Below are 24,359 nucleotides of genomic sequence, written 5' to 3' on the forward strand. Positions count from 1 at the left end.
TTTGATAAATAAATTAAATGTCCTCATATCATTTAACTATATTTATTTATTCTCTGCATTAATAATTTAGCATTTGATAATCTTGTACAATATGTAAACTGGTACATTGCTTGCTGAAACAAGCCAATAACCTTTTGCAAATAGCAACTGACCATTTCACGTCAGACATCACTGGTTAAACTGAATCGGGTGAAGTTGTTACATTGTAACACCGTTATAATAACAGTATCATTTTAAATGTATTGACCATAACAATGCCCAGGGTTGAGAAAAAAATCCAATTTGTTGCAAATTTCACTTGTTGACGCCCTCATCCGCAATCGTCACCAATCACAGCAAGGGACTCGTTCCTTATTTGGTATGGAGGCTACTTAAGTCCGCCTCTCTTTGTTGGTACAGCCAATCAAATCATTCAGAACACGGCTGGTTGACGGGGTTACGATAGGCAGAATAACATAGTGAAATCATTTATCCCTAAAGATTAACCATGTGATGGAGGTTTAAATTACCAAAAAGGAGTTTTCATCATGAGGACGAAGCTTTCGAATAGACAGCCTACTCGATATTGGGGAAATATGTAGTAGACTACGAACGGAACGGAATGCATAGCAGAGGTAATCTCTAGCTGTGGGAGTCAGTCGCCCCGGGCGCAGTGTTCTGAGCAAAAAATGAAGTTAGAGGGAGCCAAACCGTGAATATTCCGCTACGGGCAACAAGCAAACTACATGGTTATGAATTGTCCACACACTACGCGGTATTTTAGTCGGCTATGCTTTGCGTTTTGATTTCTTGCTAGCATATATCTTTCAGACTTTTTTAATGTCTACAGATTATGCTTAGCTGAATATGAAATGCATATTTTTTTATGTTGCATTTCTACCTATAAAGCTTGACACGTGCCATTTTTTAAAATTTCGTTTATATGTGATTTCAGTATCCATTATCTGGGTATAGGGGAGTGGATATTGGTACAGCAACATGTTTGTTATAGCAAACCTGGGTTATTGACAAAAGCAAGACGAATCATCACGGGCTGCCATCTGCCAGGACCCCCACTTTTGAATTGAACAATGACTGGACCCAACGCCACTAGCACTTGTTCATCTGCAGCTAAAATGGGGAGGCACCGATCCAAAAGCACCAGTGGCAGTACGTACTGCAACTCGAGCCCGGGTGCTGAATCTGCCACCCTTAGCACCCCCAACAACGCTGGACGTTCATCGGGAGAGGAAGAGGAGAAAGATGGGGGTGTGCTATTTTACGTGAACAGAACTGGTTTTCCCATTGAGGGTGTCACTTGGGAGAGGATGTGGACTCATGTGGCTAAAGTACACCCTGATGGACAAGACATTAGCAAGATAAGGAATGCTGCATACCTTCCTAAAGTAAGTATAGCCTAAAAGCCAGACAAATAAGCAGTTATATTGTCATACAATCCTGGGCAATTACCAAGTTATAACCAACAGACATATGTTTCATATTGCAATTCAACAGACATAATTTGAAATTCCATCTATGCAAAGAATTCATCAACCTGTTCACAGGACAATAGCAGGATGAGTTGAAGAGTTTAAAGTCGCTCTGGATAAGAGTGTCTGCTAAATGATGTAAATGTAAATGTAAAAGAGTTCCTCCTGAAAGTCTTTCTCTTTCCTAATTATCCTGTGGAGGAATGAATAATGAATTTAAGGCTATTTCAGCCTGCCCCTGGCCTCTAATAGGACACTCACTATATTGTCTCTGCGTAAATTCATCAGAGGCCAGACATAACTGGGACTGAGTGTCACCAAGCGGGGACCAGTGTTGAGAGTGTCTCTCTTGCTGTCACTGGTGGGAGTGGGACTGGGCTGAGAAAGGAGACACTGGAGCATCACTAATTGGTACACTGGAAATTAGTACATGTGATGGCAAATCCCAAATTCATAGCACACTGTAGGCTATATAAACAGCAGAGCATATGACAATGCACACAGGAATCTTTGTATTTGCCCCAGTCTGTGTCCTTTCTTGATGCTGCCTCTGTATAAGTTATTGGAATTATGACCAGAGGCTGTTTTAGTGTTTTATAGTATCACCAAGGGACAGTGACACTTTCTTTTATGTTCAGGGTTTCTTATGAACTACATTTTGGCAGTCCACAATAGCAGTATTTAGCTGAGAAACCTGTAGGCCTGCACAGTGCTGTGGGATTTCACTCTTGTCATATCATACCATTGTCCATCACACTGCCTTAATAACTGCCTTAATAAACCAATAAAAACACTATCTATAGACTACGCCTTAGTGAATAGGGGACTGTAGTTGTATTACGCATTGCTACGCCATACTACACTGAACAAAAATATAAACGCAACATGCAACAATTTCTAAGATTTTACTGAGTTACAATTCATATAAGGAAATCAGTAAATTCAAATAAATTCATTAGGGCCTAATCTATGAATTTCACATGAATGGGAATACAGATATGCATCTGTTGGTCACAGATACCTTAAAAAAAGGTAGGGGCGTGGATCAGAAAACCAGTCAGTAGCTGGTGTGACCACCATTTGCCTCTTTTTCAGTTAATCAGACTGTTAATCAGACTGTTGATTGTGGCCTGTGGAATGTTGTCCCACTCCTCTTCAATGGCTGTGTGAAGTTACTGGATATTGGTTGGAACTGGAACACGCTGTCAAATATGTCGATCCAGAGCATCCCAAAAATGCTCAATGGGTGACATGTCTGGTGAGTATGCAGGAAATGGAAGAACTGGGACATTTTCAGCTTCCAGGAATTGTGTACAGATCCTGAGACAGTTTGTGCAGAAATTCTTCAGTTGTACAAACCCACAGTTTCATCAGCTGTCCAGGAGGCTGGTCTCAGACGATCCCGCAGGTGAAGAAGCCGGATGTGGAGGTCCTGGGCTGGGAAAGTTACACGTGGTCTGCGGTTGTGAGGCCGGTTGGACGTACTGCCAAATTCTCGAAAACGACATTGGAGGCTATGGTAGAGAAATGAACATTACATTCTCTGGCAACAGCTCTGGTGGACATTCCTACAGTCAGCATACCAATTGCACGCTCGCTCAAAACCTGAGACATCTGTGGCATTGTGCTGTGTGACAAAACTGCACATTTTAGAGTGGCCTTTTATTGTCTGCAGCACAAGGTGCACCTGTGTAAGGATCATGCTGTTTAATCAGCCTTGATATGCCACACCTGTCAGGTGGATGGATTATCTTGGCAAAGGAGAAATGCTCACTAACAGGGATGTAAACAAATTTGTGTACTACATTTTAGAGAAATACGTTTTTGTGCGTATGGAACATTTCTGGGATCTTTTATTTCAGCTCATGAAACATGGGACCAACACTTTACATGTTGCGTTTATATATTTTTCAGTATATTAGTCTGTAATCCAAAACTGTTTTGAGAAACATAAATGGCCTAACAAGTGTGAAAGGAGAGTGGAGTCATTAATATCCCAGAAGTAACAGTGACCTATATTGAACCCTGCCTGAGATCTCCAGGTGCAGGTGTTGGGCTAGCTAACTCATTAAGGAAATTACAGCAAGGCAGCTCAGGGACAATCTCAAATCCAGGGTCAGCGTCTGGGTGACTGTGTGGAGGAATGAGCATTGCAGTGCTGTCTGTGGAGCTCAAGTGTATTCATACAGTTGAAGTTGGAAGTTTACATACACCTTAGCCAAATACATTTCAACTCAGTTTTTCACAATTCTTGACATTTAATCCTAGTAAATTAACACTTTATTTTAAGAATGTGAAATGTCAGAATAATAGTAGAGAGAATGATTTATTTCAGCTTTTATTTATTTCACCACATTCCAGGTGGGTCAGAAGTTTACATACACTCAATTAGTATTTGGTAGCATTGCCTTTAAATTGTTTAACTTGGGTCAAATTTTGGGTAGCCTTCGACAAGCTTCCCACAATAAGTTGGGTGAATTTTGGCCCATTCCTCCTGACAGAGCTGGTGTAATTGAGTCAGGTTTGTAGGCCTCCTTGCTCGCACACGCTTTTTCAGTTCTGCCCATAAATTGTCTATAGGATTGAGGTCAGGGCTTTGTGATGGCCACTCCAATACCTTGACTTTGTTGTCCTTAAGCCATTTTGCCACAACTTTGGAAGTATGCTTGGGGTCATTGTCCATTTGGAAGACCCATTTGCGACCAAGCTTTAACTTCCTGACTGATGTCTTGAGATGTTACTTCAATATATCCACATAATTTTCCTTCTTCATGATGCCATCTATTTTGTGAAGTGCACCAGTCCCTCCTGCAGCAAAGCACCCCCACAGCATGATGCTGCCACCCCTGTGCTTCACGGTTGGGATGGTGTTCTTCGGCTTGCAAGCAACCCCCTTTTTCCTCCAAACATAACAATGGTCATTATGGCTAAACAGTTCTATTTTTGTTTCATCAGACCAGAGGACATTTCTCCAAAAAGTACGATCTTTCTCCCCATGTGCAGTTTCAAACTGTATTCTGGCTTTTTTATGGCGGTTTTGGAGCAGTGGCTTCTTCCTTGCTGAGCGGCCTTTCAGGTTATGTCGATATAGGACTTGTTTTACTGTGGATATAGATACTTTTGCACCTGTTTCCTCCAGCATCTTCACAAGGTCCTTTGCTGTTGTTCTGGGATTGATTTGCACTTTTCGCACCAAAGTACGTTCATCTCTAGGAGACAGAACGCGTCTCCTTCCTGAGTGGTATGACGGCTGCATGGTCCCATGGTGTTTATACTTGCGTACTATTGTTTGTACAGATGAACATGGTACTTTCAGGCGTTTGGAAATTGCTCCCAAGGATGAACCAGACTTGTGGAGGTCTACACATTTTTTTCTGAGGTCTTGGCTGATTTCTTTTGAATTTCCCATGATGTCAAGCAAAGAGGCACTGAGTTTGAAGGTAGGCCTTGAAATACATCCACAGGTACACCTCCAATTGACTCAAATGATGTCAATTAGCCTATCAGAAGCTTCTAAAGCCATGACATCATTTTCTGGAATTTTCCAAGCTGTTTAAAGGCACAGTCAACTTAGTGTATGTAAACTTCTGACCCACTGGAATTGTGATACAGTGAATTATTAGTGAAGTAATCTGTCTGTAAACAATTGTTGGAAAAATTACTTGTGTCATGCACAAAGTAGATGTCCTAACCGACTTGCCAAAACTATAGTTTGTTAACAAGAAATTTGTGGAGTGGTTGAAAAACGAGTTTTAATGACTACAACCTAAGTGTATGTAAACTTCCGATTTCAACTGTATAGAGCTATAGGCTACAGAGAGAATCCTGTGAAATCTCAAGCTGCATCTCCCTGCAGCACTGAATGCAAGCTAACACTCTGAGGAGGTGTGATCAAAGTGTGTCTCGTGATCCATTCATTGATTGCATCCATTCATCTTACATGAAGAAAAGGGTTAGGATTTTAAGTATTTAGCCATTCATTGTTTTGTAAATTTGGTTCCACTGTCCCACCTAAATGGCATGTTGGTAAGAAGTTATCAGATTTAACTCTCCTGAAATACTGTATTCCTCTGTTATTCTCTATTGATGTTGTCAGGAATGGTAACACCACTGCTTGAGCTTTGTGCCCGTCCTTTGCCCTGATTATTTGAAGGGGTTGGTTATGAGCTAACTAATCCACCATCAGGGATTTGAGTCTAGGATAATCCCTATCGCCTAATTGTTTCCATAAAGCTTTGTACAGGAAACAAAACAGGCTTTCAGCCCAAATCCTTCCTTTCTGTTTCAAACGTACATTATACGCACCTCACCCTTACCGAAAAACTGGCTTCTGGAAAACGGATGTGGCAAATCTTTGGCCGATTTGATGCAAATTTGCAGCAAGCTCATATTTTGTTTTATAGCAAAACGTAGCAATTTTGCAGCGACTTGTGAATTTCTGGCAAACGATTCTGGGAAACTTGTGGTGAACATTCTACTGTTTGCTGCATATTTGTTGCAAACTCATTATGAATATGCGAATTAGATCAATTTATCCGTTACTTTGTGTATTAACAACATTGAAATGTATTTTCTACATAAACCAAATCACATTGCGTCACGACAGGATTTGGTTAGAACTGAACTGATCTCCAAACGTGGTGCTACTGTATGAAGAATCATTTAGGTATTTGTTTTTGTTGCATTCCTATGGGAGAAGGTTCAAGCTAATGTTTTCTGGTAACTGTAAATAAGTAGTTACACAGGCTCTGCTTACATGCACATCACATGAAAACCGCAAGCTAACATGCTCTAAAGATAGTCTCTGACCAATGCCCAACTGTCTTCTTGAGAGAGACAAATGCCCAGGGTGTTTGGTGCTGCAGTCACATCTTGGCTGGATCTCTCAAGTTTCACTGATGTGCCCTGGGGATGTAAAGTTAGATTAGATCCACCACACAGGGGGGCAGGTCGCCTTTTTCCCCCACAGAAGACCTCTCTAAAGCTGGGGAAAAGATGCAGAAGGGGTGAGGGACAGCTGGACGGAAAGGGAGAAAGTCCCTCTTTGAACTATATTTTAATTCCTGCAGGTTCACCTGTGAGGAGCATACAGTACGGCTACAGACAGACCATGAATTGTCAGCCTCAGCCTTGCTCAGTGAGGTCACCAGGTGTTAATACTATCCAGCTTACTGCAGTGCTGAGGCAGAAATTCAATCTACTTTTCAAAGCTTGTGCCACTGCCACAAGCTCTCCATTTCCCTCTGCGTAACTGTCCCCCTTTTATAAGAACCTCTTTCACACCTTATAATGAGGAATAAAGATGTGAATCACACACTAGTTCGTTCAGCTCCAGTAGTTCTCTGGGCTCCGCAGGGCGCCCTCCTCTTCTCCAGAGGGAAGGAGAGAAAGAGGCGCAGGAGGACAGCTAATTACACAGGGTGATTTGGGAGCACTGTGTGTTGCACTCAACTAAACACTAAACAGTAACACTGCATCTAAATAACAAAATCACTAGTGTTTTCATCAAATGTACATTGTTCTATTAATGATCAATGAAGTGTTATTACATTTCTATATGTGGTGTGGTAGGCTACACTTTGAGAAGATGGCTGATCCCAAGTAACTAGGAGGGCCCTTTCTCAGTTAGCACTCATTCTCTCATTGCTCTCTATGCTGTGGAGAGAGAGAGATAAAGAGAGGGAGAGAAGAAAGGAATCACCCCGTATTCCTTCCCTGACCCAGCAGAATTCTGTTCCGTTCCAGGCTCTCGGCAATGGAGATAGGGCTTGCGGGGCAATTGTTTGAGGGATTACTGAGAAATAAGACCCAATGCCACTGACTGCTGAATATTCCCCTCATCTTTCTGCTTTTCATTTCACTTGCACAGCTTTGATGTGATGCTTTTAAAATGAGGCTGTGTGCGGCAGGTAGCCTAGTGGTTAAGAGCGCTGGGCAAGTAACCGAAAGGCCGCTGGTTCACATCCCCGAGCCGACTAGGTGAAAAATCTGTTGATGTGCCCTTGAGCAAGGCACTCAACCCTAATTGCTGCTCTAAGTCTCTCTGGATAAGGGTGTCTACTAAGAGAGCTTAGCCATATCTGTTTGGGGTAGAGGGCTGACGAGCCCTATCTGTTGGGGGTAAAGGGCTGATGAGCCCTATCTGTTGGGGGTAAAGGGCTGATGAGCCCTATCTGTTGGGGGTAGAGGGCCGATGAGCCCTACCTGTTGGGGGTAGAGGGCTGATGAGCCCTATCTGTTGGGGGTAGAGGGCTGATGTGCCCTATCTGTTGGGGGTAGAGGGCTGATGAGCCCTATCTGTTGGGGGTAGAGGGCTGATGTGCCCTATCTGTTGGGGGTAGAGGGCTGATGAGCCCTATCTGTTGGGGGTAGAGGGCTGATGAGCCCTATCTGTTGGGGGTAGAGGGCTGATGAGCCAACCTGTTTGGGGTAGAGGGCCGATGAAGGACAAACCTAATCTTATTTTCATCTCACCTTGATGGGTTTGGGTTTCTCTTTTCCTCTCCACCCCCCACACAAAATATACACATTTGCTATCTCTCACTCTCTCTTTCTCTTTGCCTGTCAGCCCTTTGATCCAGTGGCTGTATTGTTCTCTGTTGAGTCAGATACCACAGAAACCTGATTGATAGGACCAGTGTGTGTGTGTGTGTGTGTGTGTGTGTGTGTGTGTGTGTGTGTGTGTGTGCCATTGACTCATCAGAGAAATAGACCAAAACATTATTACCTAGAAAGCCTAATATCCTGGAAAGGAAATGTCTTGACTCTTGATCTATCACCTCAGGCTTTCCAAGTAGAACGTAGTAGAGTTGTGTGACTGAGCCAGAGGGCTAAACTGTTTGTCTTGAGCCTGAGACCAGACTCTTCAGATAAGCTAATTCCAGCTCTGTTGAGAGAAACAACCCAGAGGAAATTACATGGCTTTATGTCTACTGTGCCCCCTGGGCCTCCTTCCTGTACACACACACACACACACACACACACACACACACACACACACACACACACACACACACACACACACACACACACACACACACACACACACACACACCACACACACATGCAGTACATGTGTTTTTCTGGTTCTGAGTCAATGACTGTACAGTAAAAAGGAAGCCAAACATTTTATGAGCCAAATTCCAAGGCATGTCAGAGGAAGCACAGCACCAGTCATAGTCATTACAGCTGTTTTACAGAGTTTCTCAATATTGCCACATGTTTATGTTTCCACCACCAAGATAAACTCTAACAGTCTTTCTTTGTCAACTTACAGCACCCTGTGCCATCGGTCCCCAACTTCAAGCCCTCCATGTCTGTCCCTGATTGGCTGCTGGCCATCCAGAACTACATGAAGACACTGCAGTATCCTTTCCCTGCCGAGCCCGTAACCTGCCACCACCCCTCCCTTCCCCTCCTCTCTCATCCCCTGTTCACAGAACACACTGAGAAGAGCAGCCTGGCCTCAGAGCCAAGACGTATGATACCTACTAATGGTCTAGTTACTTTAGACAGAAACAAAAGTAGGGAGGTTGGTCGGGGAGGATGGGTAGGTGTAATCCGTGACCTTCTAGCAATCCAAAGGTTGCGTGTTCGATTAGCGTCGGGGACAACTGTAGCATTTTAGCTAACCCTTCCCCAAACCCTTGTTCTAACCTTAACCCAATTCACCTAACCTGCTACGTAAATTCACCTAACCTTTGTCGCTTTAGTTCGCCTAACCACCAACGTAAATTCTCCCCATAATTCTCCTCTGTTGTTATGACGCAACAAGCAACCTGGTCTCAGAGAAAGACATATAAAACTATACGCCCTCCAGGATGTATGATAAGTTAAACCATCCAATTCGTATGTTATTGTACGACCGGATAAGGTGTATGAAACTATACGTCCTCTAATTTGTATGATATTGTACGACCGCTAGACCATTCATAATTTAACATAACGTAACATATCATACTAAATGGAGTGTCACAGATTTACATACAGAATAATAAGAATTGCCCTGAGACCACGTTGAGAAGAGAGAAGCCACAGTACCTGTTAGCACACAGTGTCCTCCTATAGCTCATTACAGATGAATGTGCACCGCTGCTCTTTTCACACTGTTTTAATTCACTCTGGAGCCCTGGGAGTTGTACTGTATGTATGCAGTGTGTTAGCTAGCTAACACTTTCAAGGTTTTCAGGTGGGCTTAATTTTTTGTGATTGTAGCCAGGGGAGTGCAGGTGCACCAACTGCCATAGCAACAGGTGCTCCCTGGGTCTGTAAACAATGTCACAGTACCTTTAATGCCCATAATAAATATGATCCATGATGCACCACTGTGGGGTCAAGAAGCGGTCAGCGCTTTACAAAAAACGACCAGTTGCCCCTCTTAATAAAAAAACTCCCAACAACTGTCAATTAACTGTCAACTTCACTTTGTTCACTAGAGTAGACACATTCAGGTGGAGAGTGGACATAGTCTTCAAATTAATTTGAGTTAACTTGACACACAACAGTGAGGAAATACATAAATGAATTAGGTCTTCAAGGTACAGTTACATTTCTCTCAAACATTCATAAACCCGTAGCCTACATTACATGAACCTGATCTCAGAAACGTCCACCATTTCCCTCTCATCCACACTTATATATTCTTCCAGACCCCTATGAATGCCACTTAGGGAGCGGTCGAAATGTACACAATTGTTACCCAGAGGAAAATGGGGGAGGGTCATGCTTTTTCAATTTCAGTCAGGGGGAAGGTTTAGTATGTTTTAATTAAGTCCAGGGGAGGGTCATGTAATTTGTAATCGATTAAATGTCATATTGCTCAGTGTTTGAGAATGAGTTGCTTATTATAGTATCTCGATGTGTGCCCGATGATGCCCCTTATCCCTGATTCTCTGCTGGGCACGCAATATCAAGTGCGTCTAGTGTGATCTCAATAAAATGATCCATAGCCTAGGCTATATGAAGAGCATGCTCGAAGAAGCACAGGGCAAAGTAATATTTGAAGAAAATGTACTTCCTTCCTGAGTTTTTGCGCTGCTGGGATGGTGTATTTAAAACTAGGCTACACTGCATTACACACTGCAATGGATAGGCTATCCCAATCATGAGCCCTGGCCTGCCCTGCTCTTGCTGATGTAAACCCTTTTGTACTGCCTAACCAATGACTGTGCTGTGTACGGTGGCAGTTCAGGAGGCGAGTCAAAGGCGTCTTCAGATTATATAGAGTACCAGTCAAAAGTTTGGACGCACCTACTCATTGAGATTCTTCAAATAGCCACCCTTTGCCTTGATGACAGCTTTGCACACTCTTGGCATTCTCTCAACCAGCTTCACCTGGAATGCTTTTCCAAAAGTCTTGAAGGAGTTCCCACAGATGCTGAGCACTTGTTGGCTGCTTTTCCTTCACTCTGTGGTCAACTCATCCCAAACCATCTCAATTGGGTTGAGGTTGGATGATTGTGGAGGCCAGGTCATCTGGTTTGTCTCTATGACATCCAGAGGCTGCACTACAACCTTCTATAGCCCAGGAGACAAAACATGGACTGCTTGAGAAGTAATGTGTGATTCTGTCACTATCAATTGACGTTTGACATTTCAACAGGCTATTAAACAACATACTAACTCTAAATCAGTCAGGAGCAAGCCAGGTAGCCTAAGAAGGAACACAAATGAATTATTTAGGCTATATTATTATTATTTCAAGGCTATAGCCTGCCATATAAGAAATCAATTGTGAAGAATTTGTGACACGCTACAGGCTGGCAGGAGCTCTCAGCATTTCAACAACACTTCAATAACATGCCTATACATTTTGCATTTAGGCTGTATTGAATTGCATTTATATATATTACTTAGAATTAAATAATAATGAAACGAAAAATGCCTTATTAGGCTATACAGTCATTTAGAAACACGAGTTTGGCCAGTCTTTGGTTTGAGGATCAAATCAAATGAAATCAAACTTGGCTGTCCTAGGAGTGAGGGTAAATGGTAGGCATGTTCTCTGCTATCCACTTTATGTTTAAATTATTATTTTGGGTACAATGGAGAGTCACTTGTTTTCTTTCAAGTGTTCAGGGAGGGTCGGGTAAAAATATATTTTACTGAAGGGAGGGCAATCCATTTTCATTTCAGAGAGGTTCTCCAGGTATCCCTCATCATAAATAACGTACATTCCCTTAACTGTCTGTCAGATACAATCACACAGGAACTCAGTTCTTTGAGATAAGGAAAACCAGACCATTGTGTGGGTAAGTGAGGCTGTGAGGCCATTTCTGTGGTATTTTCATTGGCTTTTCTTTGGCTGCCGCTACTTTACAGAGCCAGGAGAGAGGTCCCACTACTCGGTGAATCCACATTTGTCTGTAGAAGAATATAGGCCAGTTCAGATGTTCAAAATAGCCATCCTCTGCCTCTGTCTGTGTCCTTCACCCTGAGTACACATGCTAGGTGCATGTACTGCAAAAACAGCCAGGACATTTAACGTTTTATAGAAAATAAGTAAAAGGGGTCATTGTATTTAGAAGATGGTGTTTTCATTAATGTGCTTGGCTTGTACTTGACACAATCAAACAGGGGTTTGTTGTAATCCTGTTTGGTGAGATAATACCATTGTGTCATCTTCTGCATAAAGCACCAAAGAGGACTTTGTATGAAACAATAATATTCTCTACAATCATCTCTGTTCCCTTTCAGGTTGATGGAGACTGCGAGAGAAATGATCAGGGAATCTCTTCCAATCAAATGCCTTGAAGCTGTCATCCTTGGAATGTATCCTTTCATCGTCTGTAGGCACAGTCAGAGATACACATTAACCAGTGGGAGTTGGAGCTGATCTGTTTCAGGTCAGGATGTCCCCGATGAAACTCTTGAAATCAATGAGACATGTAGTCTAATGTTCCCCCTTAGGCTCAATAAGGCTCACATATTTCCCTGTTGCTAGGAAACAAGAGTCTAAAAGTTCAAAGCGTAACTTCCCTCCTTGCATATAGTCAGACAGGCAGAGCAAACTTTCTGCAGCGTCTCACACATTGCCTTTTAGAGCCGCTTGGCTGCTGGGCCTTTTCACAAACGGTTACTGTCACGCTTAGGTGCACACAGGTTTATCCTCGGTCAAGGTTGCAGGCAGCCTGGACATTCACGCTGCAGGCTTGTCTCACTTATGGAGAAAGACAGGCTTTTCTCTAGGTTTATGTCATAGGCTTAAAGCTGTAATCCTTAATGGTGAAACTGCTACAACAAACACTGTTTTTTCCCTCGTACATCATAGCACGCGTAAGCAGCATATGTAATGCAATTTGTTTTACCTTGTTGCGCGATACTCCCCCAGCGCTCCTCACTTCTGCTTCGTCAACAAAACAAAAACAATAACGGCCGTGGTACTGTCCATTTGTAGCTTGTTTTTGGACACAGGTCCAGGAATGGCTAAAGGATTGCAATATTTACCTGGAGCTAACCTTGCAGATAGCATTACTGGGTGATCTGAAAAGTCATAGTCAATCGATCAATAATATAATAATACTTTTAGCAAAAAAAAATATTTTCAATTTACAATCTGTAAAAACAATGAGAATAGAAAGGTTCAGAACTTTTGTGAAACATCACAGTACAGTTGAAAAATATATGGCAAATAGAATTCCTATATGGATGGTGTTAAGAGATAGATGGGTGGTGTTGAATGGAGTTGAAGGATGGGACTAATAACAACTAATAACAAGATAACTAATAATGTAAGCATACTGTGTCCATAATAAGTATATAGGTTGTAGGTTGGGAGCTTTTGTGAAAGAGCACAGTTAGAAAGAAATGGCATATAGAAGCAAACCGGATGGACATCATGAAAATGATCGGAGAGGTTGATAGTAGAAGAAGTTCCGAAAAAAAAAAAAAAATATATATAATTATTGTAAAATTGACTGTGTCCATAAAATGTATATAGTATGTATAAGCTGGAAGTAGAGGCCTAAGCATTGTTGTTCACTAGTTTACTCCAATTAGGGAAGGGGTGGTGAGGTTGGAAAGTAATAAAGGGGAATATATATATATAAAAAAAAAAAGGATATGTATGTGTATGTATGTATGTATGTATGTGTATGTATGTATGTATGTATGTGTGTGTATGTGTGTATGTATGTATGTGTGTATATATGTATATATGTATATGTATGTATATATGTGTGTATATACATACATATACATATATATATAAACATGGGGGATTGGAAGTGATGCAGACAATTACATTGATGGAAGTTACAATCTATCTGCAATATTAAGCTGATCTACTCCATAAAAAAAAAGATTATTAGCTCAATGATGCTTTCACTTGCAACCGACAGTGTTTCATCTCCTAGATGGGAGCCAGCCAAGCTGTATGCTAAGATTCAAAACCAGTTGATAAGTTCAGATACTCACTGACTCACTCAGTTCATGCATCATTAACAGGTATATAAAGAGATGCTCAGTTGTTACAGCATGGCTCTTAGTTCTGTTCTGTTAATGGTTGAGTAAATGGAGCGTAGTATACTCGTGTTATCTTATGATACAACCTCTGTTGGCCCTCAAGATCAACTACCACAGCCTTGTCTTTGTGTTGAGCTTAAACCACCGGTAGTATGCTGCATAATTAGGACCCACCAAGGCAGATTCCTCTACTACAGATTCTGAGAACAGTAGCTAAAGATGCTTATCGCAGAGAGGAGAAACAGAGTTTATGATTAAAAAAGAACGATAATCTAACTCTGTTTCATCAGGTCTTGGACATAATTTCTTCAACCTTTTGATCAACCAGCGTCATTAACCAGAGCCTGGATTTAGAAGACATGAAATCATGTGATTTAGTAAATGGAAAGAGGAGAAATGCCAAGTTCCCTTTAATTCAACTCTGGATGCTCTTATCATTGTTACGTATTTTTTTTTATATCTATTCTTTAGGCCAGGGTTTCCCAAACTGGGTTCTGGGGCCCCCCCTCGGTGCACATTCTGGTTGTTGCCCTATCACTACACAGCTGATTCATATTTATTGTGGGCCATCTCCCACACAGAGCATCATGGCGACAGCGCAAGCGGTTGTCTTAATCTTCCAAACACTGAAAGAGTGTTTGTCATATAACTGGAGATATGCTGTTCTGTTGGAGAACGGCTTAGGGGGCAGTTAACAGGCGTGTAATTAATATTTTCAATGTCTCCCTGGAGTTTGCCCAGCTCAGGTGTCAAAGCAGCAGTGAGCGTGGGGGGTAGAGCTGCTAGAGCTAGTAAACACAGGCCTTATAGAGTCATACGTCGCTTAGCTTGGTTTCCATGGTAACGGTAATCCTCCCCAGGTGACGGAAAGAGTGCTTGCCTGGTGGCAGATAAGAGGACTTGAGGAAGGATGCTACTGTTGGGGTTGATTGCATGCCATTCATCATGGGTAATGTGATCTTGTTGTAGTTAATAGCCCATGAATTATAGAGAAGCAATGAGGGGACTCCCTGTGTGTGTGTGTGTGTGTGTGTGTGTGTGTGTGTGTGTGTGTGTGTGTGTGTGTGTGTGTGTGTGTGTGTGTGTGTGTGTGCGCGCGCACGTGTAGACAGACCCAGCTGCCACAGGGGAGGACAGAGGGGCTTTCTTTTTTTAGGAGTGGTTGTAGTTCCGGATTTTCTGGGACCTGGAAGTTTTGTACTAAAGATACAGAGATTTGAGAAAGAAGTTTCCAGAGGGGCGGCGCAGGGGCAAGAACTCCTCATTTGTAGCCTCTGCCTTCTTTTTTTCTGTTGCTCTAACCGTCGCCTCGGTGAATAATCACACCAACGTTCTACAACAGACGCCACGATGCGCTCGCTACTCTGTGAAAAAACAAGGTGTCAGAACAAAGTCTTCTTTCTGAGGGAGATTATTTCTGCTGTCTGGCTGCGGGATGTTTCTCATGCGAAAACACAATGTGCTGATGTGTGACTCATCAACATGTTCATGTCAACCATAACCTCTACTCATGGTGTTTCCTGTCCTGTGGGGATATTACATAATACCTGTCACACTTCTCTCAAACCTCAAGAGCTTTTTTCTTCAAATGGGATATGCCAACTTGATTTACTTGAGGCTTCCTCTGTGAATATTGCTATACAAGAATATTGCTTGTGAAACACGACTCATGAACGTATACGAATGCTACAGAGACGCCTTTTAATTATGGATGTTGTGTTCATTGTCATTGCGGCAGGAGAAAGAGAATCCCCAAAGCAGCCGTCAAACTGGTGGTGAAGCTCTGTCGGCTGGCCTGTATGATTATTTAATGAGAGGACTGTGCTGTGCTGTGGATGGTGGGGTGTTGAGATGACGGACAGGCGCTCTAGCCATTGAGAGGGCTCGGAGTGGATGGTTGCTGGTAGCTGAGGAGAGACAGAGCCAAACCACAAACCAGTCAGTGTGTCCTGAAATGTGTTCCCTCTCTCACATCCATTGTGTTCTCTCACCCACAGTGGCAGCTTGTGATGTTACTGCACAACACTGCAGAGTGAGGGCGCAGCTAAACAGCCTGCTTACTGAAAACATGAGGCATCAATAAATAAGGATGCTGATACGGATGAATAGATCATAGATGCATAATAGATGTATGGACGATGGTGGTATTAACATCAGAGTGCTACTCAGGCTAGAAGTTCTAGAAGTCTTGTATAAAGGGTTCACACTTCAGTATATGTTATTGGCCCAGTCAGTCGGATTGAATTCGCCAGTCGCTCGTTACTGGTCATTAGGTCACTGACACACACAGTGGATTTTCCTGTTCCTGTGTGTGTCACTATACTGCCTCTACTGCCTCAGGCCCTTGGTGGTCCCAGATAACCCAGCTCCACAACCCACCAAGTCCCCCTTCGTCCCCCTCTTCCCTGGGCAGGACAGATTAATCCAGTCTGCCTCATCGTGTGTCGCCCAGCCACGCTGCAATGGATCCACAGGCCAGTTACATAAAAGTTCTGGGGAGCGACTACCACAGATGGAGTATAGGTCCCAGGGAGAATGAGGCTAGTCTAGTGTGCTGTGTGAGGCACTAGATTCCACGTTAGGACACCACAGCAGGAAAGAAAGAAAAACAGTCTTTGAGTTTGATTTTGAGTCTGGTTGCTTTCAAATGATAGGTCCTCACTTTTATTGGAAAAGGGCCTTAGTCTTTTTGTGATGGTATCCTGTCCTATGACGCGCTGATTTGGAATGAATTAATGTTGAGAATGTGAATGTCTTGTGAAATGTCTTGTGAAAGATGTACTGTTTCTGCAGAGATGTTCTACAGTCTGTTTGTTGTACTGGGGCTGTTATAATGAATATGCCTCCTCTCAGCTTTGAGCCCTCTCATTGACTCCCTCCATTAGCTGATTGATTTAGAGATAGTGTGAGTGTGAGTGTGTTTGTGTTCAAAGTCAATGCCAGTTAGCTAATGAGTTTATGGAAATATAATGCATTTCTGAGAGGGCTTAACACTGGCTTGCATACGCCCTTCTCTCTCTCTCTGCTGCTGCTTGTAAACAGCAGTAAACATCAAGTAATCACCATTCAGGAGATAATTAGAAAGTATTACATCTCTGAAAATGTTTAAGTTATTGTTGATGATGCTAATGATGCTAACCCCCTTGATCATGGGGCTTAAGCTCTGTCCTATGTCCTTCTCTCTCCATCACTCTCTCTCTGTCTCTCTCTCTCTCTCTCTGTCTTAAAAATAACCATTTAGTAGACCGTATTAAATTCCCTGAAACTGTTGTTGTTGCTAATCATGTCAGTTGCTTTCAAATTATACCATCTGGACAAGAGGAGTACCTATGCAAGAATGCTGTTCATTGACTATAGCTCAGCATTCAACACCATAGTACCCTCCAAGCTCATCATTAAGCTTGAGGCCCTGAGTCTGAACCCCGCCCTGTGCAACTGGGTCCTGGACTTCCTGACGGGCCGCCCCCAGGTGGTGAAGGTAGGAAACAACACCTCCACTTCGCTGATCCTCAACACTGGGGCCCCACAAGGGTGCGTGCTCAGCCCACTCCTGTACTCCCTGTTCACCCATGACTGCGTGGCCAAGCACGCCTCCAACTCAATCATCAAGTTTGCAGACGACACAACAGTAGTAGGCTTGATTACCAACAATGACGAGACAGCCTACAGGGAGGAGGTGAGGGCTCTGGGAGTGTGGTTCCAGGAAAATAACCTCTCACTCAACGTCAACAAAACAAAGGAGATGATCTTGGACTTCAGCAAACAGCAGAGGGTGCACCCCCCTATCCACATCGACGGGACCGCAGTGGAGAAGGTGGAAAGCTTCAAGTTCCTTGGCATACACATCACTGACAAACTGAAATGGTCCACCCACACAGACAGTGTGGTGAAGAAGGCGCAACAGAGCCTCTTCAACCTCAGGAGGCTGAAGAAATTTGGCTTGGCACCTAAAACCCTCACAAACTTTTACAGATGCACAATTGAGAGCATCCTGTTGGGCTGTATCACCGCCTGGTATGGCAACTGCACCGCCCGCAAACGCAGGGCTCGCTAGAGGGTGTGCCGAACGCATTACCGGGGCCAAACTACCCGCCCTCCAGGACACCTACAGCACCCGATGTCACAGGAAGGCCAAAAAGATCATCAAGGACATCAACCACCCGAGCCACTGCCTGTTCACCCCGCTATCATCCAGAATGCGAGGTCAGTACAGGTGCATCAAAGCTGGGACCGAGAGACTGAAAAACAGCTTCTATCTCAAGGCCATCAGACTCTTAAATAGCCATCACTAGCACATTAGAGGCTGCTGCCTATAGACATAGACTAGAAATCACTGGCCACTTTAAGAAATGGAACACTAGTCACTTTAATAATGTTTACATATCTTGCATTACTCATCTCATATGTATATACTGTATTCTATACTATTCTACTGTATCTTAGTCCATGCCGCTCTGTCATTGCTCATCCATATATGTACAGTACCAGTCAAAGGTTTGGACACGCCTACTCATTCAAGGATTTTTCTTTATTTGTACTATTTTTTACATTGTAGAATAATAGTAAAGACATTAAAACTATGAAATAACACATATGGAATCATGTAGTAACCAAAAAAGTGTTAAACAAATCAAAATTTATTTTATATTTGAGATTTTTCAAATAGCCACCCTTTGCCTTGATGACAGCTTTGCACACTCTTGGCATTCTCTCAACCAGCTTCAGCTGGAATGCTTTTCCAACAGTGTTGAAGGAGTTCCCACATATGCTGAGCACTTGTTGGCTGCTTTTCCTTCACTCTGCGGTTCGACTCATCCCAAACCATCTCAATTGGGTTGAGGTCGGGGGATTGTGGAGGCCAGGTCATCTGATGCAGCACTCCATCACTCTCCTTCTTGGTAAAATAGCCCTTACACAGCCTGGAGGTGTGTTGGGTCATTGTCCTATTGAAAAACAAATGATAGTCCAACTAAGCCCAAACCAGATGGGATGGCGTATCGCTGCAGAATGCTGTGGTAGCCATGCTGGTTAAGTGTGCCTTGAATTCTAAATAAATAACAGACAGTGTCACCAGCAAAGCACCCCCACACCATAACACCTCCTCCTCCATGCTTTACGGTGGGAAATACACATGCGGAGATCATCCGTTCACCTACACCGTGTCTCACAAAGACTCAGCGGTTGGAACCAAAAATCTCAAATTTGGACTCCAGACCAAAGGACAAATTTCCACCGGTCTAATTTCCATTCCTCGTGTTTCTTGGCCCAAGCAGTTCTCTTCTTATTATTGGTGTCCTTTAGTAATGGTTTCTTTGCAGCAATTCGACCTTGAAGGCCTGATTCACACAGTTCCCTCTGAACAGTTGATGTTGAGATGTGTCTGTGACTGAGGCTGGTAACTCTAATGAACTTATCCTCTGCAGCAGAGGTAACTCTGGGTCTTCCATTCCTGTGGCGGTCCTCATGAGAGCCAGTGTCATCATAGCACTTGATGGTTTTTGCGACTGCACTTGAAGAAACTTTCAAAGTTCTTGAAATGTTCCGTATTGACTGACCTTCATGTCTTAAAGTAATGATGGACTGTCGTTTGCTATAATATGGACTTGGTCTTTTACCAAATAGGGTTATCTTCTGTATACCCCCCTACCTTGTCACAACACAACTGATTGGCTCAAATGCATTAAGACGGAAAGAAATTCCACAAATTAACTTTTAAAATAAAATAAAATAAAATGTTATTTGTCACATACACGTGTTTAGCAGATGTTATTGCGGGGGTAGCGAAATGCTTGTGCTTCTAGCTCCGACAGTGCAGTAATATCTAAGAAGTAATATCAAAAAATTTCACAACATATACCCAATACACACAAATCTAAGTAAGGAATGGAATTTAAGAATATATACATATATGGACAAGCAATGACAGAGCGGCATGGACTAAGATACAGAAGAATATTATAGAATACAGTGTATAAATATGAGATGCAAGATATGTAAACATTATTAAAGTGACTAGTGTTCCATTTCTTAAAGTGGCCAGTGATTTCAATAGGCAGCAGCAGCCTCTAATGTGCTAGTGATGGATATTTAACAGTCTGATGGCCTTGAGATAGTTGTGTCGTCTGCAAACTTGATGATTGAGTTGGATTCGTGCTTGGCCACGCAGTCATGGGTGAACAAGGAGTACAGGAGGGGGCTGAGCACGCACCCTTGTGGAGATGTTGTTTCCTATCTTCACCACCTGGGGGCAGCCCGTCAGGAAGTCCAGGACCCAGTTGCACAGGGTGGGGTTCAGACCAAGGGCCTCAAACTTAATGATGAGCTTGGAGGGTACTATGGTGTTGAATGCTGAGCTATAGTCAATGAACAGCATTCTTACATAGGTGTTCCTCTTGTCCAGATGGGATAGGGCAGTGTGCAGTGTGATGGCGATTGCATCGTCTGTGGATCTATTGGGGCGGTAAGCAAATTGAAGTGGGTCTAGGGTGACAGGTAAGGTAGAGGTGATATGATCCTTGACTAATATCTCAAAGCACTTCATTTTGACAGAGGTGAGTGCTACGGGGCGATAGTCATTTAGTTCAGTTACCTTTGCTTTCTTGGGTACAGGAACAATGGTGGCCATCTTGAAGCATGTGGGACAGCAGACTGGGATAGGGAGAGATTGAATATGTCCGTGAACACACCAGCCAGCTGGTCTGCGCATGCTCTGAGGACGTAGCTATGGATGCCGTCTGGGCCGGCAGCCTTGCGGGGGTTAACATGCTTAAATGTCTTACTCACGTCGGCCACGGAGAAGGAGAGCCCACAGTCCTTGGTAGTGGGCCGTGTCGGTGGCACTGTGTTATCCTCAAAGCGGGCGAAGAAGGTGTTTAGCTTGTCTGGAAGCGAGACGTCGGTGTCGGCGACGTGGCTGGTTTTCCTTTTGTAGTCCGTGATTGTCTGTAGACCCTGCCACATACGTCTCGTGTCTGAACCATTGAATTGCGACTCCACTATGTCTATATACTGATGTTTTGCCAGTTGAATTTCCTTGCGGAGTGAGTAGCTACACTGTTTGTATTCTGCCATATTCCTAGTCACCTTGCCATGATTAAATGCGGTGGTTCGCGCTTTCAGTACTGCCATCTATCCACGGTTTCTGGTTAGGGTAGGTTGTAATAGTCACAGTGGGCACAACATCTCCTATACACTTCCTGATAAACTCAGTCACCGTTTCAGTGTATTCGTCAAAATTATTTTCGCAAGCTACCTGGAACATATCCCAGTCCGCGTGATCAAAACAATCTTGAAGCGTGGATTCCGATTGGTCAGACCAGCATTGAATAGTCCTTAGCACGGGTACTTCCTGTTTGAGTTTCTGCCTATAGGAAGGGAGGAGCAAAATGGAGTCGTGGTCAGATTTGCCGAAAGGAGGGCGGGGGAGGGCCTTATAACCATCCCGGAATTTCGAATAGCAATGGTCAAGGATTTTAGCAGCCAGAGTACAACAGTCGATATGTTGATAGAACTTCGGCAGCCTAGTCCTCAAATTTGCTTTGTTAAAATCCCTGGCTACAATAAATGCAGCCTCAGGATATGTGGTTTCCAGTTTGCATAAAGTCCAGTGAAGTTCTTTGAGGGCCGTCGTGGTATCGCCCTGATGTCTCTCTGGAAAGAAATCCTTGCCCTGAGCTTGTCGACTTTGTTATCCAAAGACTGAACATTAGCGAGTAGTATACTTGGAAGCGGTGGGTGGTGTGCGCGCCTCCTAAGTCGAACCAGCAGGCCGCTCTGAGTGCCTCTCATCCGGCGGCGATGTTTTGGGTCAGCCGCTGGAATCAGTTCAATTGCCCTGGGGAGAGCAAACAAAGGATCTGCTTCGGGAAAGTCATATTCCTGGTCGTAATGCTGGTGAGTTACCGCCGCTCTGATGTCCAATAGTTTTTCCTGGCTGTATGTAATGATACAAAACACTTTCTGAGCTAAGAATGTAAAAAATTATACATAAAAATACAAAATAGTGCAAAGTTTCCTAAGAGCTAGTCGCGATGCCGCCATCTTTGTCGGCGCCAGAAGGCACACCTGTTAATTGAAATGCATTCCAGGTGACTACCTCATGAAGCTGGTTGAGAGAATGGCAAGAGTGTGTAAAGCTGTCATCAAGGCAAAGGGTGGCTATTTGAAGAATCTCAAATATAAAATATATTTTGATTTGTTTAACACTTTTTTGGTTACTACATGATTCCATATGTGTTATTTCATAGTTTTGATGTCTTCACTATTATTCTACAATGTAAAAAATTGTACAAATAAAGAAAAACCCTTGAATGAGTAGGTGTGTCCCAACTTTTGACTGGTAGTGTATATATTCTTAATTCCATTCCTTACTTAGATTTGTGTGTATATGTATATGGGTATATGTTGTGAAATTGTTAGATATTACTTGTTAGATATTACTGCACTGTCGGAGGTAGAAGCACAAGCATTTCGCTACACCCGCAAAAACATGTGCTAAACACGATTTGATTTGATGATTTTATTTGATTTGAGTTAACATCCTTGACACAGGCTGCGTCAGCTACCTGACCAACGGGCTGACCTCGGTGGAGCGTTTTCCCATCAGCTTCAAGACCCAGTTCTCAGGGAACCACTTCCACCACGTGGTGCTGGGCGTTTACTGCAACGGACGTTATGGCACACTGGGCATGAGCCGCCGCCAAGACCTCATGGACAAGGCTCTGACCTTCCGCACGCTCAGCGAGCTGGTGTTGGAGTTCGAGGACTCGTACCGCCGCTACCAGCACACCCTGAAGAAGGTGAAGATCGGCCTGTACGTGCCCCACGACCCGCACGTCTTCCAGCCCATTGAGTGGAAGTACCTGGTGCTCAACGCCGCCCGTCTGGGGAGAGAGGACATGAGGAAGGAGCTGGAGAAGCATGGCCGAGACATGAGGATGAAGGTGAGATATTGTTGTCCTACTTTCTCACATTTTCTCACATGGGCAGACATGAGAGGTCATATGTGTCAAACTTGATTACTTGATGCCTCACTGCCATCCATTCATACATTTCCTGTGTTTAGTATCTACAATGCTGTATCTCCCAAGTCTTTGAAAAATACTAGGAAGTTTAGGGTACAATATACACTTTGAACTCTGTTAGGGTGAAAAAGTTCACCACAATACATTAGCTCTCTAGTCTACTGTCCCGGGGTCATCCCTGAGGGAACGTTCAACTCGTTAGTGTTGCTTTTGCTTGGCGTCCGTCTGGAACGGCGTCACGTCATAGAATTCCCCCCCAGTTCCCTGTCTGAAAGCAGGGCTGCCGCCACGGAGAGTCAAAGGGTGGAATATGAGCCTTCAGGGATAATTAAGGCCAGAGTTCCCCTCAGTGGAGAAGAGAGAGAAAGAGAGAGGCAGAGAGAGGCAGAGAGATAGGGAGAGAAAGAGAAAAGGAGAGAGAAATGGAGAGAGAGATAGAGAGCGAGAGGCTGGCTGGCTGGTTGGACTGCGTATCCCAGATTCCCTTGTATTAGCTGTAGCGTGGTGGTAGCTAGTGGTGTTGGGAGATGGTCAGAGGATGGTGCGTCTGGGGCTGACTAAAAAAGCAACAGTAAATGTAGGTCAGTTCCCAGCTGCCCAGCGCTGGAGACACAGCCTTGACCTCTGTGTTTGACCCTCGTTAGCTGTACATACTTAATGTGAGTCGTGTGAACACTGAAATTGTACATTCTTACAGTGCTTACCAAAAATGTGTCAGTGTATCAATAGATATCACTGTATTTCTGGAAGCTGAAAAATTCACCACCACCCTTTCACTTCATCTTTTTAGAACTAGTAATAGTGATATTAGTGTAAAAAACACTTTTCTCATTTGAATTAATCAATTTAGGGGTCATTTTTCATTGAAAATGCTCAAAAACCAGTTGGGAAATGTCTCTAGTGTGTTTTCTATGCACAACTCAGACAGAGAGCTTGCATTTCATATAGGAGACCATTGTCTGTCCTTATAACCCTCCCCCACTACAGCACACACATCCTTACATCTATCACCAACCTTATGACTAACATCCTGCATATGCTTTCAGCTGCATGTGGTTTCTGGAGCACGGAATATGAGCTACTTCCTGTGTATTCATTCCAGGAAATCATGATCCCTCTCCAGTCTCTTCTCCAAATGTTGGTCAGGAGTGAGCTCTCATTAGGTTTCTACCAGAACAGGGTGACCATGAAACTCTAATTCTGATAATCGAATGGCGGACGTCAGTAATATTTCAGTTCAACTCCTGAGTATCTCTCTCAGTGCCTGTAGTGTGCGTGTGTGCCTGAGCGTGCCTGTGAGCCAGATGGTTGCTGGGTAATTGAGTTTGCAGAGGGAGTTGACTAGTGGGCTGATTGGGTTAATGGGGTACCATTGTGTTGCCTGGGAGGCTGGCTTCATTACTGT

At 43.5% G+C, this 24,359-nt stretch overlaps 1 protein-coding gene across 1 annotated transcript in view; it reads left to right on the forward strand.

Annotated features, from left to right (window-relative positions):
* The first annotated feature begins 1,002 nt into the window (after positions 1-1,002).
* vash2 (vasohibin 2) overlaps positions 1,003-24,359 on the forward strand; it is a 39,186-nt gene continuing 15,829 nt past the window's right edge. The window contains exons 1-5 of the mRNA XM_084150751.1: positions 1,003-1,385; positions 8,746-8,834; positions 11,663-11,719; positions 12,165-12,239; positions 22,492-22,873. Of these exons, the coding sequence (XP_084006877.1) occupies positions 1,071-1,385; positions 8,746-8,834; positions 11,663-11,719; positions 12,165-12,239; positions 22,492-22,873 (918 nt within the window). The 5' untranslated portion in view covers positions 1,003-1,070. The remainder of the gene's footprint in view (positions 1,386-8,745; positions 8,835-11,662; positions 11,720-12,164; positions 12,240-22,491; positions 22,874-24,359) is intronic.

Source organism: Coregonus lavaretus (assembly GCF_964263955.1).
Source record: "Coregonus lavaretus genome assembly, chromosome: 33".
NCBI classification, from domain to species: Eukaryota; Metazoa; Chordata; class Actinopteri; order Salmoniformes; family Salmonidae; genus Coregonus; species Coregonus lavaretus.